The 18,162-nt window shown below is 38.5% G+C and overlaps 1 protein-coding gene across 1 annotated transcript in view; it reads right to left on the bottom strand.

Moving 5' to 3' along the window:
- Positions 1-18,162, bottom strand: part of LOC116721754 (phospholipid phosphatase-related protein type 4-like) — a 32,700-nt gene that overhangs the window by 11,627 nt on the left and 2,911 nt on the right. The window contains exons 2-10 of the mRNA XM_032565679.1: positions 14,197-14,382; positions 11,870-11,999; positions 11,441-11,636; positions 9,893-9,950; positions 9,600-9,773; positions 4,919-5,054; positions 3,479-3,707; positions 2,609-3,224; positions 25-160 (exon numbers count right to left, since the gene is read on the bottom strand). Of these exons, the coding sequence (XP_032421570.1) occupies positions 25-160; positions 2,609-3,224; positions 3,479-3,707; positions 4,919-5,054; positions 9,600-9,773; positions 9,893-9,950; positions 11,441-11,636; positions 11,870-11,999; positions 14,197-14,382 (1,861 nt within the window). The remainder of the gene's footprint in view (positions 1-24; positions 161-2,608; positions 3,225-3,478; positions 3,708-4,918; positions 5,055-9,599; positions 9,774-9,892; positions 9,951-11,440; positions 11,637-11,869; positions 12,000-14,196; positions 14,383-18,162) is intronic.

Raw genomic sequence — 18,162 nt, 5'->3', positions numbered from 1 at the left:
TGCCAAAGAAAAGTGCGCAGATACCTCCAACTCCTATTGCCCCAGTGGTAGAGGCCGGCGGAGATGGATCTTGATCTGTCAGCGCTCTGTACCGAATAGATCCACCATCTTCAGAACGAGGAGAGTGAAGGAGACCTTGCTGTTTGGACAAGGCTATGACCTGGAAAAAGAAAGAGGCAATAAATGAAGGCCAATTCCAAACACTGCTGCCAGGAAACTAGACCAAAAAATTGCCTAACTTTCCAGCTGAATGTGAAGTAGCAGTGCTACAGATAGAAGTCTAGGAAAAGGATTCCTAGATAGACATCTACAGCATAAGACAGGGGCCCGGAGGACCAGAGTTAAGACCCACTGGATATAAAAGCTTTATAATGACTGCATGGCTAAGTGATATAAAGCATTCTAGTGCTGACCCATATGGGTATCAGAACAACATTGCTGATCAGAAGCAGAGCAGCAATTGCAACACCTTCCTGAATACTGGCTGAATTTGTGTTTTTGAAAGTATTGATAGTATAGCAGCCTGGTGAATTACAGGCAGAGTAGACTTGCTTAAATCTGTTTGTTTAAATCAGTGGGTAGCAAACTGTTTGGTTTGTTTGAGTCTCCAAGCTACTTCTGTCAGACATCCTCCTCCCCTCTGGTATCTTGCCACATTAATCTTCATTTTATGAACTCCAATTGAAGCTGGGGGCTTTGCTTTCACTTCATTCTCCATGAATGGCCACTGATCCCCAAGGCTCAGGTTCCAAACACAACATCATCCTCCTGCCACAGTTCAGTTGCCTTGTGGTGACTTTGTCTTTTAAGCAGTGTGCAAATTCAAAATATGTAATTTTGAATTTGCACACTGATATTAGCCCAAAGGAAAGGATCCGGTAAAGGAAAGGAAAGGAAAACTTCTAAAAACATCACATAGAGTCTTTAAGTTGAATTATTGTAAACATGAATAGAGAGGATCTACAGAGGATGAGCCTCTTGTATTCCAATTATGTCACTTTGGTAGAAATGAACAAAATTAATTTGCAGTACAGTAAATCTTTTTAAAATATGTTGTTAAAGGGGTGGCATTCAGTGACATGCTGTCATGGGAAGCAGATATGTAAACATATCAAATGAAACATACGCCCATGAAAAGTAATATATATGTTAATGATGAGAGAAAATCAGTCTGTCCACTTTCTATAAATGGTTTATATTGCTAATTTCAACGTTTTTATGGTCAAACTCGTTGAATTTAAGCTTTTGAAATACATGAAGTAAGATCAGGGTGAGGCAGTGCAGTGCTGTGCCTCACCTCTGGGGGCGCTGTGTCAGACAAGAGAATGAAGCATACAATTGGCGCTTGCTGCTGTCTGTCTCCAGACTATATTGCTAATGTACTTGTTTAACTACCCAATTTCTACATTTTTGACGTTCCACAGCCTGTTTGATATATTTAATGAATGTGTGTGACATATTTCATTATTCTATTTGACCATAGATGTGCAGTGAAAATTTGTGGCTGAAGAAGAAAGTACTGTGCTTCACTGATAGGGGGCAGTGCTGAGTGAGCTCTATAGACACAATGAGCAACAGGTGCTCTTCTTCTACACATTGAAGAGAATTAAATCAGTTGGGGGTGGGGATACAGACCATTCTGTTTGGCTGACACATTTTAGAAAATTAAAGGAAAATGAGATGCAAGGATCTCTCCATGACATATTCATGGAGAGGGATAGGTGCATGGATGTCATGTAAAATAAATGTAAGATCATACATTTTCCAGATTTTCAATTTTAATCTGGAAAGAGAGGTCAGATAAAGAAAACATTCAAATAATTAAAAAACTGTGACCTTATTAAATATTAGTTTGTCTTTCTTGCTATTATATTGTTACAAGTTTCAATTAGTGACGGTCAAAATTAAAATATAGGTTCTATACTGGATTTTGAATTTGCACATCTGATTTTGGTGGAGTCTGTGCCTCACCAGTCATGGTGGCATTATATGTTTTTCAGGCACATGATGCCATTTTGTAGCACGATCAAGTAAGTATGTTACCTTTAGTTTTTATAATAATGTTGTTTATATCAAATATAACTTAAGAGAAATTGACTTCACAATTTGATGCCATGAAATTGGGCCTATGTCTCTTTCATAACCTCCTGCTTTTTCCAACATTCCTTCTTCACAAAGTCGTCACAACAGTGTTTCTCCATTATTCCATTTACAAGTGTTCCTAGGAGAATTGGATGAGAAGAAGTTCTCATGATGAGCTCAGCAGACTCCAGTTCCACCAGCTGATTGCCAATTGCTGCTGCCACTAGTCTGAAGGGCTAGGACCAGGCAGGGTGGAGGGCTGCTCTGTGAAGCAGAAGCTCTGCTGAAGACTGCAGCTCTAAGGGGGAGCTTTGTGGACATAGGTGGAGGTGCAGGTGTTTAGGTTCCTCTGAATAGAATAGGCGCCTCTCAAACACGCATGAAAAAATCAAAGCAACACTCCAAAAATGTTTTTGATTATAGTATAACATTATATAGTATGATGTGAAGCCAAGAGAAAACTTTTTTTTTCCATAATACCCTCCCTTTAAAATATCTGTGGATCAGAAAGTAAAAGAAGTTTAACCTGCATTAGACGAGGCTGTCCTCCAGCACTCAGGGGTCTGCAAGGAAGGGTGGTCTTCTCAGCCACTCTCAGCCATTTTTCTCTCACTGACCCTCCACCGTCCATCATGCTGTCCTCTGATTCACTCTCCTGGTCCTTGCTGTTAGGATTTTCCTCCTCAGGAATGTGAACCAGCTGGGAGGATCCAGGACGAGGCTGCATGGAGACTCTGGCCCCACCAGCCATTCCACTGCTGCCATTATGTGCCAGGTGATTATGATTGCTAATAGGGACAGAGCTTGCTGCTAATTTCATGTACTGCGCCGGGATATGGGCCCCAGCACGCATCTCCACTTCCTGGCTTGAGGACGAAGGTATGTGGGCTCCAGCTCGGAGCTCCGCCTCCAGGCCCATTGCACACGGCTCGGAGGAGCAACGGAACTCTGTGTTCCTCTGGGGAGAAGAGGAAGGGAGCGGCCTTATTCCATCCATCACCTGCATCGACAGCTTCCTGTTATCATTCTTGTTCTTCCATTGGCTGAGCAGCTGCTTGGATCTGGTGGAGTCCATGGAGGTGTGGATGGAGGCATGTCGTCGTGGGATACGGCCTTCCTCCACAGAGGAGCCTCCATGGGACCTGGAGAATGATGAGATGAAATACAAGACAAAAGAAGACTGTGGCAAAGGTCACTATGTAGGCACAAATCTCTCAAATAAAGTTGTTCCATGAAAAGATCAATTTAAAAAAGAACTGAAAGACCCTCTGAAAGGCCAGAGAAGCTCAGATCAAAACCACTGTAAAAGAGTAACTAAAGTACATGGTGCTTTAAAACTTCACTAGAACCTTCAACATTGGTGACTAAATGTGTTCGGTGTGAAACAAACTGCTACCTTGGCAGTGTGCTGCTGCTGAAGGTCATCATGTTGTCACGGTTTCCAGGTGGACTGGACTGAGTGATCACCTCCACATCAGCACTGGCTCTCTTCAGATTGCTCATAGATGGCTCCCGATAGGAGGAGCTTCGGGTTAGGATGGGTACTGGATGGTCAGGGGCCAAAGTGTGGGAGGAGGTCCTTGTAATGATGGGCTTTGGTGGGCTGGGGGCCAGGGTGTGGTGGACTTTCAAAGACAGCAAAAAAGGAGTTAAACTCTTACTGCTGGGTTAAATCTGAGGCAATTAGGACATCTGATTAAAGTGAAAATTTAATTCAGATAGCCATATCTGGACCACATCAAAACTGATGGAATTCCCAGAGCTTTAATACAGTTTGACTTTAATAATAACTTGCTATAGACTGAACAAAATGTGAAGCATTTGTAGTTTTTCTATGACCCCTAGTGAGGCACCAGGGGTCAGGAGGCACTGCCGATCTCCAGCTAACGTTCCAGGCAAGAGGCGGGGTCACCTGGACAGGTCGCCAATCTGTCGCAGTGCTTTTTACATATTTGTGAAATTAATAGAAAATGTGAATCCACACAACAGGGCGCAGTACAAAATGCTGTAGAAGGTATGCCGGGCCAATCGGTGGTGCTGTAAGCAAAAATATTGTTTGTTATTTGTGTGAGTGAGGTGGATGGAGGTTTTCACTTTAAAATGTATCAACTCTGGGATCCAGTTTCAAAATGACTGTTTTTTCTGGCCTGCCAAAACGCTGGATTCATGCAGACACAGAGTCTAAAAAAACAAAAAACCTAAAATTGTCTCAGTGTGTTCTGTCTCTGTTTGGTGTGTACCTTAAGGCCCCCACATACTCTGGTGTACTTCACTCCACATTATATCTGCTGGACACGTCTGTGCAAAGGTACATTTTTACAGCCATATATGCATATGCTCAGTGTTTCAGTGGAAACTGTGTTCACATCAAACTGTTTGATAAGCGACACTGAGCTGATAAGGCTGAGAGTCAGCGCAATCAGTTGCTAGAAAGCGCATCAGACTGCTACTTTGTGCCGCACTGACAGGTGTGCAGTGGTTGCCCTGGTGAAGCAGAAACGGGACTAGGTGCCCAGCTGGCTCAGCAAACTTGCTAGCAATCTGCTGGGTTTGTTTAGACAAAAAACTCATTTTTGCCAATTTGAATAATGAAGTGAACTTGGCTTCATCATTTGATAACTAGTATCAATTCGGAAAGATTGTGAGAAATTAAGGAACTTGTCACAAGAAATGCAGGCAATCAGTATACTTGACTATAAAATTTCAACCGTCTGCAGAGTTTGTGCAGCTAACAGCATATGTGCAGTATGTCTTAGTATGTGGGAGTCTTTAGTGTGAAAGTACAATGTGTGTTAAAGGTGTCATTTAACACATTTCAAAAGGCACAAGATTTTACCTTGGTGGCTATTGCTGGTTGCTGATTGGCTGACATTGGGGAGGGAAGAGAGGGATCGCTCTCTAAGAATGGGAGGATTCAGTTGACTTCTGCAGCGATCTTCACTTGGCTTGAAGTTGCTTACTGCGTATACACCCTGTACAAACAAAACCCAAGCAGACAAAGACCCAGGCTAGCAGCAGAAAATAAAGATGTGTCATGACGTTAGATGTCAAATGGAACTGTCATAAGTTCAGCCTCAGTAGAGTCAAATAAAACAATGTATAACCAGAAGGGATGTCAAAACCATGAGGGTTTATCAGACAACAACATGTTATATGTTCGTTCAGGAGGAGTGACTGCTGCAAGTCAATGACTCAATGGAATCTGCTGAGTTTCCTTAGGCAGAAAATTAATTTATACAAATTTGAATAATAAACTGAACTTGGCGTCATCAGTTAGTAACCAGCATCAATTTCTAAAGCATGTAACTGACTGCAAATCTTATCTGACTGTATGATTGGACAGTTACCTTATTTTATAAGTGCCATAAGACAACGTGTTGTGAATTGGTGCGATAAATAAACTGAATCAAACAGAAGCAGTCTGAAAGCCAAGCTGCCGAATTTTATACACCTGTACATGTAAGTTATTGGGCCACGTGAATTCAATGTTCTGGGGAGCTGACCCACTATGATGGCATTATTGTGTACCTCAAATCTGTAATAGAGAAGAGAGTAGGACATATCAGACTTCCACGAGTATGTTTCCTATAACTATGAGTAAATTCAGATTTTGATTCTGAATAAAAGTTTCTCAACATGACCAGGCATATCTGCTGGCAGAGTTTCATCCTACAGGACAAACCAGAACAACAAAAAACGTGGGTAGCTGCAGAGGGAAGTGTTAGAATGTGTAGATGTGTCAATGCTTCAGCAGAAAGTCTGAAAGTGTATACTGGTAGTGTCTAAAGCAGAGAGTGGGCCGAGGGTTGTGGTGTGTAGAAGGTATTATACTATATGACTATCAACCAAGCAGTTCCTACATATCAGGATTTCCTCCCAGTCAGAAGCTTGGCTCTAAGAATCTTACATCTAAATAACATGTACCATATGTTATATGAGTTTGACTATTTATTAAGCAACTTTGATAGCTAACTGACTAACTAGATGCTAAACACTATTAAAGTATACTATAAAAACCGATAAGACTGTTGGTGTAATATTTTCATGTTATAATGCTCACTCTGCTCATGAAGTTAATAATGAATTTCTTCTTTTCTTTTTCCATCATTAGGATATAATCAAATAAATGACTCAGCAGGGTCACCAGCCACCTGTCTACTATTCACACAACCCACAACTGCAGAGACCCCTGCAGGTTGGTCCAGATGGCTGTGTTCAGAGTGATAAAGGAAGTGAGAGAACAGGCTGAAGTGATGGGGATCATACTCTGATTTAGGATGAGATGAATAATCAAGTCACTTAAATTATTTGATACCAAAAAATCCTGGAGCGGAAACTCCCTGATTTGATGCTCTGAATACAACATGCAGGCTGAGCAGCAGGCATGCTTCTCATGTTGTACAGATATGTGGTAAAGCACCAGGCTTTTTTTCCCACATTATGACAGCCAAGTCAAAATGCTCCACAAAAACAAACTAATTTGTTTCCTGACACTACAAGAACAAAGTACAGTAGACTAGATTTTTCTATAAGACATGTCTGAAATATATAAAAGAAAATGCAGGTTGGAAAGCTGCACTATTGCTTGTATTTGCAAAGCAGCCAATGCAGGAACAGCAATCATTTTCCTTGGTGCTGATTGATTATACTCCCAAGAGGGACATAAAATGGACCATAATTATTTGCTTCAACTGTAATAAAAAGATGGTTTCTACTGTGATAAGTTTATTAAAATGCATTAATAAACCATTAATGCATTTAATAGTTTATTAATGTATTAATAGTTTAATGCATTTAAACTATTAATGCATTAAACTTTAAATATTTAACTATAAATAGTTAAATAGTTAAAGTCTCGCTGTGAATTTAACTATAAATAGTTAAATAGTTAACTATTTATTAACTATTAATAAATAGTTAATAGTTTGTTAACTATTTATTAATAGTTAATAAACTATTAATGCATTTTAAAGTATATTTGGTAATTGAACTATTAAAATAGGAAGTTAAAGGTGTCTTAGAGGGAGTCCCAAGTGTTTACTGGATTTGACCATTTTTCTGTTCTTGTAGCTCTTGTGCAGGTCTCATGATGTGAGGCATGTACCTGCTATATACACAGTTTTTTTTTTCCTTGTTCATTTCTTGAACACAACATAGGCAACAGCACTCTGTGCTCTGCATGCTGCTACCATGTGGGGATGACTGAAAGGCCATATACAGTATTTTCACATTCACTGAAATTCAACATACTAGATTTTAAAATGTTAGTAGTCTTTTGGAAGTTTAGTGGTAAGAAACTACATTTTCAAGACAATACACACACAGACAGACAGTTTCTAGTTAGTAATGTCCCGCACCTCTGTTAAAATGCCAGGATTTTGTGATGTAAAAAAATCAAATGACCAGGATACTGTTATTATTTTTTTTTTTTTTTGCATATAATGTAACAAACATCCAGTACAATTCAACTGAATACAAACAAAACTGTTCAAAAAACACAAACATAAAAAAATGAAAAGTGTAAGGTTTAAAATCAATTCAATCAGACAAACATTCCAACTGATCCTAGTTTTCAAAAAGCGCATCAGTTTCAGTTCATCATTCAAATTGGTTTAAAGTTTCTATATAAGGAAATCCAGCCGATTGCATCAAGTCACGTAGCAATCACCTGTTTGGTGTCGTTGACTTTGCAGCAATCCTTCATACAGAAGATTTTTGTTTGCCCTGATAAAGCTCAAATGTTAAAAGTAAGCCAACCTTTCTGCTGCTACATGTAGAGATCACCAACTTTCAAGTGATGGGTGAGTGAGCGTGGCTGTAGATGTGATAATAGATAGAAAACCTATCAATGTCATATCAAATTTAAATACAAGTATGTTCAGGGTGAAAGGGTTCATGTACCAAAATTCAACAATTTGAAACAACTGTTTGAGGGAAACTGGTTCCAGTGCTGATAGAGCTTGCTACGCACCATCACTTTGTGTTTCCACTAGTAACAATTGGTGTTACTAGTGCAAATGATCTGCCTCGACGCTTACTTAAATTATGTCTTACTGTTTAGCGCACCGTGTTCTGGCCGGTGATTATTATTTATATTGTGCTACTCTCACTTCTGCCTAAGAGTTGTTGATGAATGCTAAGTGCTATCAGTGTAGCGTCCAATTTTCAAGATCTATCCAGGAGAATTTTATTGACAGATGATAATGTCCGGGTTTTTATCGTTTATGGGAGGACCAATAGAAATCCTTAAAATGACTGGCATGAAGCCTGGAATACAACAGACTTTTTCCTCCAGACCTGCTGCTTCGTGACCAGTTTGGAGCAAACAGTGGCGAAGAGTGTGGCAGGTGTATCTATACAGGTGAAGCGGAGACTCACTTGTATAGATATGCAGATAGATATAAACAAAGAAGCTATAAATGGCTGTGCAAAGTGAGAGTCCAGTTATTAAATTGACTGAAGATGAATATATAAACTAAAAACTGGTGTAGACATTTTTTTAGAAGTGTCTTTATGAATCTGTTGCTTTATTATTAAATTAAATATAATTTCAAATTGTCCAGGTTAACTTAAAAAGTGAGCTACTGCTGTTACATTTTAATTCTCTAAACCACAAAAAAGTAATTGTTAGGGATGCTCAAATATTAAAAATTGGGCCGCTGTTGATATCTGATATTGATACTGTAATATTTTATCAATAAAATATGGTTAAAATATTTACCAACATTTTATTTCATAAATGTTTTTTATTCAATTACTCGATGAATCATCAAAATAATTGATAGATTACTAAAATAGTAACTTACAAAAGGCCAACACTAATGTATGCTCCGCCTTCTTCAGGAGAGCATTTCTACTGCCAGTTGGGCAGGTTAGGGTTAAACCTAAATGTCTAGTGAAGCGTTATACTCAGAAAAAGGTGGCGCACTAGAATGTCTCATGCTGTCTCCCAATCAATGGACTGTGTTGTGTGACACCCAGAGCTCCACTCTAACTGTCCAGTACCGTTGTGTTATGGAGCTGCAGCTGAAGGGAGCCCAGGAATGGAGCGGCATAGGTCACTTTTTACAATGGAAAGACAAAGTAATGCACAGAATGCACCAACCTGTGCTCCACTGTGGACCCAGCTCCCAGTTTCAGTTCGCCCTTCTAAATGGGCAGAGGGATGGATCAGCAGTCTTGTTATTGTACAAAGATCGTAGCCAGCATTAAGCTCTCCCTAACCTCCTTAAGCTGATATTTATTATCTTGCTAGTGGTGATGAAACAAGTGTACTGAACCAAAAAGCATCAGTCAGGAACTGAATCAGAAGATTCATTTTGAGATATGTTACCTCAGCATATTATTCACATTCAGATTTAATATTAAAATCAGCCATAACTAGAGCAACAAAGACAACAGAGTACCAGTTCCCTGGTACTCTGGCCGGTACTGGCGGCCTTGTGGTGTGTGTTATTGACTGACTCCCTTCTATCAAATTAAAGTATATTTTCTTAATACTGAAACATGGGTTTTACCAAATAAACAGCGATGGAGGCTCCCAGTAACCAGCCACAGTACACATCCACAGGGTGGTTTCTGAACTGAATGATCCGGATCAATCCGGCCAGGATGGCCAGCATGACGAAAGAGAAGACCAGCAGAGGCTTCAGGAGCTTGGCTGAGTCTGTCAGCACTGTGTTGAAGTACATCTAAGAGACACAGTTACAAGTGTACCACTTATTATTTCTGATCATTTTTTAACAATAATGACAGAGTTTAGCATTTACATGCTTCACTCTGCACATACAAAAGTGCAAAGACTACTTACAGAGATGTAGACAGCAGCAAAGGCAGCCAGTGTGGCATGCTGGGATGGGAAAGACTTCCTAAAAGACAAAAAGCAAGGAAAGCTGAGTGTTCTGCACCATGTTCACACAGCCAAGGACATCGCTGAATATTTATCTAAACGAGGAATGTGACTTTTAAAGAAACTTGGATGAGTTATGTGGCAACACTGCACTAGCAGGTGTATAAATGCAGCATGTAAAAGAATAACAATGAAGGCCACATTATGTGAGGATTTGTTTGTCCTGTTGTCCCGTCTACCCTTGATTGATCCCAGCTGCGTTCTGTTTCCCTGATTACCTTCTGTGTATTTAAATCCACCTGTGTCTCTTGTTTCCTTGTCAGGTCCTCGTCTGTTCTGTCGTTTGTCATGTTAGCCTGTGTCTCCCCAGTGCCTGTTTTGAGTTATTCCAGTTGCTACCAGACTCTGAGCTCCTAGCCTTATTGCTCACTTGTGCTGCCTGGACTTTTCTGTACTCCTCATTGTCATCATTAAAAGTACAAATTTATGTAGGGTTATGGTGGGTTATAATGTGTCACACATCATGACACATTATGCCTCTTTAGTATGGTTTAAAATGTAACTTTGGCTTGGATTGGTAAAAACACATTATTACATTGTTTAACACACAGTTGTTGCTACTTCATGTCCTGATGATTAGTTTGTTCATGTTAATGATAAATCCTCTTGTAGCTGCATTTGATCCTGTTGATCCTTGTATTATAAAGGCCTGAACATGTTGTAGTGATCAAGGAAACAGCCCAAGGCTAAGTTGGATAAATTTCCACTGTTATCCTGATGATACTCAGCTATTTTTATCCATAAATACTGATGCTCAGCATGAGGGATTGCTGCAACGACACCAACTGTCCACTGCGGCCACATGCTCATTCAGGAGGAGTGAATGCTGATTGCATCACATCAATGACTTGAACCACTTTGCTGGGTAGGTAGGACACTTTGAGCCCTTTTGAATATATGCAATTGATTTGAATCTGTCTGTATAATTGGATTGAAATGACCTTTTTTCTACTAAGTACCTTGAGACGACATCTGTTGTAGATTGGCGCTATATTAAAAAAAACTGAATTTAATTTAATTGAACAAATATCTACCGAAAAGTATCTCGCATCTATCCAGATCAACAAATGATTTGAATGTTCCTATTCCCAAAAATAATGAGATAAACCCCACTAGCTTTTTAAAAAAGCTTCAGTTCAGCTTTTTAAAAAAGCTAGTGGGTAGTAGTTATGGCAACGACTGAGGAAAACTGATCTGGGAGAAAATTGTCTTGGGTATCTCTATTCAATGTATACGCACATATATAATTTATAGTGTGGAACACAACAATTTATTTGATTTTGAATTTTCTTTCCATGGCCATTAGTGAACTGAGAACAAACAGGCCACCAAAAACTGTGATGAGAAAATTGAACCCTATGTGAGTCAGTGCGACTACCAAAACCGACAAATAATCCCCACACTCCCACAAGCATCCTCTGACATCCTGAGTGGCTCATTGAGCCTCACCTCCCAGCGTTGATGAGTCCCAGGTCCGGTCCAGAACAGATATCCTCCAGAATGAAGGCTTCATCACAGCTCGACATGTTAATGTGGGTCAAGTTGGGTTTGCACACATCCAGCCAGTAGGGCGTATGCTGCCCAGTGGACAGCTGGAGGATGTCCGTAATCAGAGCCGTCACACACAGGCCAAAGATATGGACGCCTGTGCAACAGAGCGCATTCAAAGCATGCTTGTGTTAATAATCATACAATAATGTACAACTTCTACACCTGCAGATTAATACACATATTTTATAGACGTTTTGCTTTCTTCAGTTGTTCTGTTTGCCACTATATCCTCTCACACTGGAAAACAGCTCTGCTGGTTTTATGTTTCTTACAGACACTATGGAGATGTTTCTAATCTGTTGTGGTATAAGGCATATATTCTCCCACCTATAAAGCGGACAGCTCTGCGAATGTAGGAGTTGAAATTACAGCCTGCGGCGTTGATGTTAGCTTCAGTCTGAGTGGTTGACGACCTCCTGGACAGATAGCAGTACAGGATGGCTTCTCCTATCAGGATCTGCAGCACAAAAGAGTTGGCAAACCAGACTTTTATAGCTGCTGACTAACTAAACTGTTAAGATAAAAAAAAATAAAAGAAACACAGAGTAGTGTAAGATGTTTGATTGCAGATGTAAACATTTTTTTGTTTTTAGGGATGCATGGATCTTCATGTATTTCACAACCACCCACGATTCGCTGAAATCCACCAATACTTCAGACTCATTTGAAAAACTTTTATAAATGACTACTTAAATAGTTTAACAAACAAATAGTAGTTACCAGTAGCTGCGTTTCCATTAACCATAAAATTGCAGAAATTGAAATTACAAAAATAAATTTGCTTAATGGAAACACGGCAATTTAAAAAAAAAACAACCTTTTTCAATAAAAAGTTTTTTGCACTAGGATGAGGTGGTTTTCAGTCATATTGAAATAGGTATATTTTGCAGAACTACAATGGAAACACTTTTTTGCATCACATGAGTCACATGAACAAAAACTGGCTGTTACTACTGGCGAAAACCACGAAGAAGACAGCAGGAAGTCGTATTAGGAAGATGGCTTGTTTTTGTTTTTTTCAGACAATGTGCAGCTAAAAAAACCAGAGCTCTCACAGCATCACACTGTTCATAAAAGGTTTTGTGTCATTTGAACATGTTGAATCCTGTGGAGAATTATCCGTTCTCCATGATGAGTTCTTGATGTATGAGGTTACAGAAGAGTCAGTGAGTTGAATTCATGAATTCCATTTATTAACACCAAAATACAGCTGGTCCATTATGACCTGCTACCTTTAAGAGCTAACAGTCAAAATGGTATCCCACAAGAGTTTCCCATTCCCTTTGTTACCCTCTCTGTGAGCTCCGCCCCAAAGAGGGCGTTACCTAGCTCCTAGTATTCTGTAATCTTAGCTTTGAGGACTTTTCCTAACATGTCCTTTCCTCTGGCTTTAGCTTAGTAACTAACTAAAAGAGATAAAAGGAAAACACAGAATTATTTAGTCTCAACAATCCATAGCTATTCTCTAAATTCACTGACTACAATTTCCCAAAATGCCGCACACTTAGCGCTCCAACGCCTGAATGAGACAGCAACGTCTCCTCTGATGGATGATGACGAGAGCCAGAACTGAATTATGAATATATATCAAGGTATATAATATATATCATGTAACTGTTTGCATTCAGTGCTGCCATGATTTTTAATGACTCATCTCATGAACAAGCTTATTCACATGTGATTTTAATTTATATTTCTTATTTAATAAAAACAACACAATTGCAAAATTTTGGTTTTTCGATATTTGCAGGAAATAGACAAAAATTTGTGCATGTTTGTAATAGAAACGCAGCCAGTACAACATCTGACAGAGATACATCTCCAGACAAGAACATGAATCCCCATCATGTTCTAAACATAAAAGCTCCAGTGAGGTGGAAACAGAAATGGCTAATCTAGGATGAAATGTATTTTTTTAGAACGTGACAGATTTTTGGAACTGTTTTTTTCTTATCATTTAACAACTAACTTCAAAGATGGCAGACAATATAAATTGCTGACAAATTAATTGTTATTTGTGATAAAGTGCTGGAAAACCAATATATGCATTCATATGCAACAGAAATTTAATGTGTTTGTATGCTATATATTTGCTATATGCACCAATTTTTTAAAAAAATCACACTTTCTTTGCTGGTGAACAGAACCTACCATCGTTTAGATCAACCATTTTCCCAACATTGGCAGGTTCTCACTCATTTTTAAAGTTTAATGTTTTCATTAATTCTGAATTTCATAACAGATTTGTTTTCAATTTCAGCATTGAAGAAAAATAAAAATACTGATTAAAAAGCTGTTGGTATTTAGGATATAAAAATAAGGGAAAGATTACTGCTAGAGAATCATTAGAAAAATTATTGATTGATTGAAATAAACAATATAAAAACTGAAAGTGATGAGTAACTGAATGGCTAATTACATAATCACACTGACATTAGGAACTAAAAGCAATTTAACTTACATACCCAAGCTAATATGATATTCATCTCACAATTTATAAATGGCCTGTATTTTTTCCACTGTGATAAATTCACCTGACTGATGTGTTGCTTAAAACCTCAGATAAGAATTCTAATATATCTGTTTTGATAGTTCATTAATAAGACCAGATTCAATTTCATTCATTAACAAAATGTGATTTCTATAAAACTTACTGTGACTGTTGGAGCTGCAAAGGCCAAGCTGAAGAGCAAAGGGAGTGGGCAGACTTCCTGTCTGGGCAGGATGTAGGGCAACGACAAGCTGCGGTCATTACAAGTGTACCCAGAATGCACCGGCTGGAAAATATCAGTCAGCTCCAGAAAATAAAGACTGACAACAGAGGAGGCCAGGATGGGGAGCTGCGACACAGAGAGAAGATCAGAACAAAACCTCAGAGAAAAGCCTTAAAACCAGGCAGTCACACTAACATGAACACGCCAGCATATCATCTCCACTATTATAAAGCATAGGTGTGGAAACCCCTGATGTTATTTCTGGGTCTTAATATTTATTCAGCTATATACAGAGAGTAAAATAAGTGTTGAACACATTGCAGTTGGTCATAGTAAACATATGATGTTTACTTTGATAAAGGTGATATCACCTTTATCAATATTGGTATCAATATTGGTGATAAAGGTGATATTGACATTGTTGGTAACAACCCAAATAATCCATACATAGAAAAAAAAAAAAACAAGTTCAGAAATTAAGTCGTGTAATAATGTCAAATAACACAAGGAAAAATATTGAACACATACAAAGGGAAGTGGAAAAAGGCATGGGAAGCAAAGAGGCCAGTTAAAATCCATCAGTGATCAGAGAGACATCCTGAACCTTATGAATATCAGCTGTTTCAGTAATAATCTATCTTTACTGAAAATCAATAAACAAACGGAGATAAATTTATCACTAGCACTGCAATAGACAAAGTGATTGGTCTGCATTTGGGATCAGGTCCCAGTAAAACAATCGGGTTTAGTAAGTGAGATAAAGTACACATTATAATTATTTGATGTACATTATCAATGGAAGCTAAGAAGCAATTTGAATAAAATACTTTGGTTTTATTCAAATGACCAAATGTATTAAATAACTTAGTTTGGAGTATTTGGAAACTAACAAATCCAAAGTATGGAGCAGATTGGAGGGAAGAGAAGAAGTAAGGAGGAGGAAGAAGGTAGATTACGGTACCAATCGTGCATATTTAACGTTCTTTTAAATGGTAGAGAAATATTTTCTGAGGTCAAATTGAAAATCCAGTTGCTGTATTTGGTCTCTAATTATTTCCTTAATGTTTTAAAGTGTTAAATCAACCAAAACGTTCTCCTAGAAAAACCATGTGGTAAGCATAATGTAACTGGAGGAGAACGGAGCCCAGCGACTGCGATCTGATTGCTGAACTCAAGAAGAAGTTTTATTAATCTAGCACTTTTTCAGCAACAAGGCAGTTCAAAGGGCTTTACATGAATTAGAAGAAAAACAAGAACAACACAAGCACAATAAAAGAAAAAAAAATCTAAGTTTGTTTTAGATTAGTAAAGAATACAGTTAAATGTTGGTTCTCCATGTTTGATTCTTGTTCTGAGATAATAAGAATAATTTCTAAACTTATAAACATGAATTTCTCTAGGTCTCGCTCCATTATTAAAATTATAAAGCTAAATGTAGGTCTAAAGCAATAGGTACTCCACAATTCATAATGAAATAAAAAGACAGACAGGTGATGAAATGACAACATCAGGAAGGATACGTAGAGAATCCCAGCACACATAGCAACATTCAGACATGCGGCCAGCGAAAAGCGGTGAAATCAGGGAGTGTGTATCTTTAGCCTTGAGATATGTGTGCAGTAAGTCCGTGAACCCCATGCAGCCAGCTTTCCCAGGCAACAGTCTCTGATTGTCTTATCTATGAGCAAGTCCTTGGGAGAACTCTGCTCCACAGTTGCATCGATGTCTTCAGGAAGAGAACGAGGTGAGAAAGAGAGTCTTGTTACATATCATCCAGGAGATCTGAGATAACCTGCTGGCCAAGGCTGACACAGGGGAACCAGTTCAGATAGACAATATTCTTTAGATTGCGTAGTTTTTTTAATTTTCCATCTGCCCTAAAGTCTCAGCAGTACATCTCTTGATTCCAATCATCCAAATTAGTTCCTGCAGGGCCAAACTAGCAACTACTCTAAGATAAAGAGGCTCCAAAAACCAGCACAAAGAGAAAAAAGGTCCAGGATACAACTTTCTAGGACTGCACAATGTACAGCAAGTATATTGTTATTGCAGTATTACTGTACACCAAATATCAGTGTGCAATGAACTGCTTCGATTGCAATAAATTTTAACTAGCGCTGAGACTTTAACGCGTCAAATTTGATTATTAATTGAATATACAGATTTTAAGACAATAAAATTTTTTACACAATTAATCACTTTTTTTTTACATACAAAAATCCTGAGCCAGACTCTTTGTATTTTGTTTCTGGTACAACCTTAAATCGGACGTACAAGTGACAGTCGCTAACAACAGTGACAGCCTAGTGGGGTTCATTTCTGATTAGAGAAACGATCTGATGGGAAGCTAAAAAAACACCATCAAGTTGTGCTATAAGGAGTTAGCTTGTAAGTGAAGCTATTCAAGCCTAAAATAGTATCTCAATGCTAAAAACATGTAGCAGCAGCACAGATGTCCCCAATGCTAATGTCAGCGTCCACTGTTCACATTTCTAAACAAGTTCCACGAATCATCAGGAAATTCTGAAACACTGAAATGCTGAATGAATGGATAGAATACCACTTTGCTCCAATCTGATAACTGAAGAACCTGAAGAACAGATTGAGTAAAAAAAAGATTTTAAAGATAATCGAGTCCCACAACCTGCTTTCACTAAATATAACAATTCCATGGAAGTGGACTAAACCATTTCCAAATTGAACCATTTCCTCTGGGTGTTTATTTTTATTTTGTAGTCAGCATAATCCTCACATTCATTTATAACTAATCAAATGCTCATCAGATTATGATGTCATACTCTCTACAGTAAAATACTCCCACTGCTGCCAGAATATACTGTGCTGCATTGCAATGAGGCTCTTGCCCTAATTTACTGCCCTAAATCAACTCACATGCTGAAGTTACCAAGGGAGGAGACACTATGCAGGTAGATTCCCCAGCACAGACACACATAGAAACAACAGTTATCTAAATTTAGTTGGAAAGAAAGTATAAAGTCTAATTTTCTGTTGTTAAGAACATAAAACTGATCTGAAGATAATGCATAATGATAATTGAACCAAAGGTTTTCTATTGAGCATGCAGCAGAAAACAGGCTGCAGTAAGAATGTTTTCTTCCTCATAACATCCATAGCCCTGAGCACACAGATATAAAAATACACCCCATTCAGAAGGCCATGTTGCCTAGCAGCCAGCAAGTGGGTATCATAGTGTGGCAGTGTGTGAGATACAAGCACAGCTTTGCTGTGGACAGAAGGAAGCAAACGGAGAAATTTGCACTTCTGATAGTTAACCCAAAGCTATACTGAACCTCCCCTACCATTCAGATCAGAAAGAACAGAAGAACAGAAAACAGCAATATTTCTATGAACATATCAATTCAGTCAACAACTCCTCAGTCATCTGCAGTCTAGTCAGTCTATTCTCAGCCACATTTAAGCGAGCTATAGGCACACTTCTAGAAAGAGTTGCTTGAAAATAGACATAAAGGCCTCAGGGAGAAAGTAAACAGAAAAATACTATAAAGCCACAGTACCAAGACAAAGTAATATGCTTCTAATTCAAAAAGGACTTGAGTACAGTTGCACAGTATTGGTGTCCTGTGGTTTTAGAATGTGGTTTCAGATTGAAACCACAAATCTCAATGTGTTTTATAGGAAGGAGAACAACAGAAAGTTGCACATACATGTGTCAGGAAAAAATGATCATTTTTCTATGAGTCCAGGTTTGTGGAGTGCAACTGCACTGGACTTCTCACAGCAGCAAGAAAACTAAAGTTTGTTGTATAATCACTTTTCTTATGGATCTACATCCAGGCAAGTCCTACCATAGGATCTCTATTTTATTCAACGGACCTGAGTAAGTCACAACCACCCTTTGACTTTATTTAACATATTATTAAACAT

Source organism: Xiphophorus hellerii, chromosome 6, assembly GCF_003331165.1.
Source record: "Xiphophorus hellerii strain 12219 chromosome 6, Xiphophorus_hellerii-4.1, whole genome shotgun sequence".
Lineage (NCBI taxonomy): Eukaryota > Metazoa > Chordata > Actinopteri > Cyprinodontiformes > Poeciliidae > Xiphophorus > Xiphophorus hellerii.
Note: the sequence above shows the minus strand (reverse complement) of the source record. Positions and strands in the feature narration are given on the sequence as shown.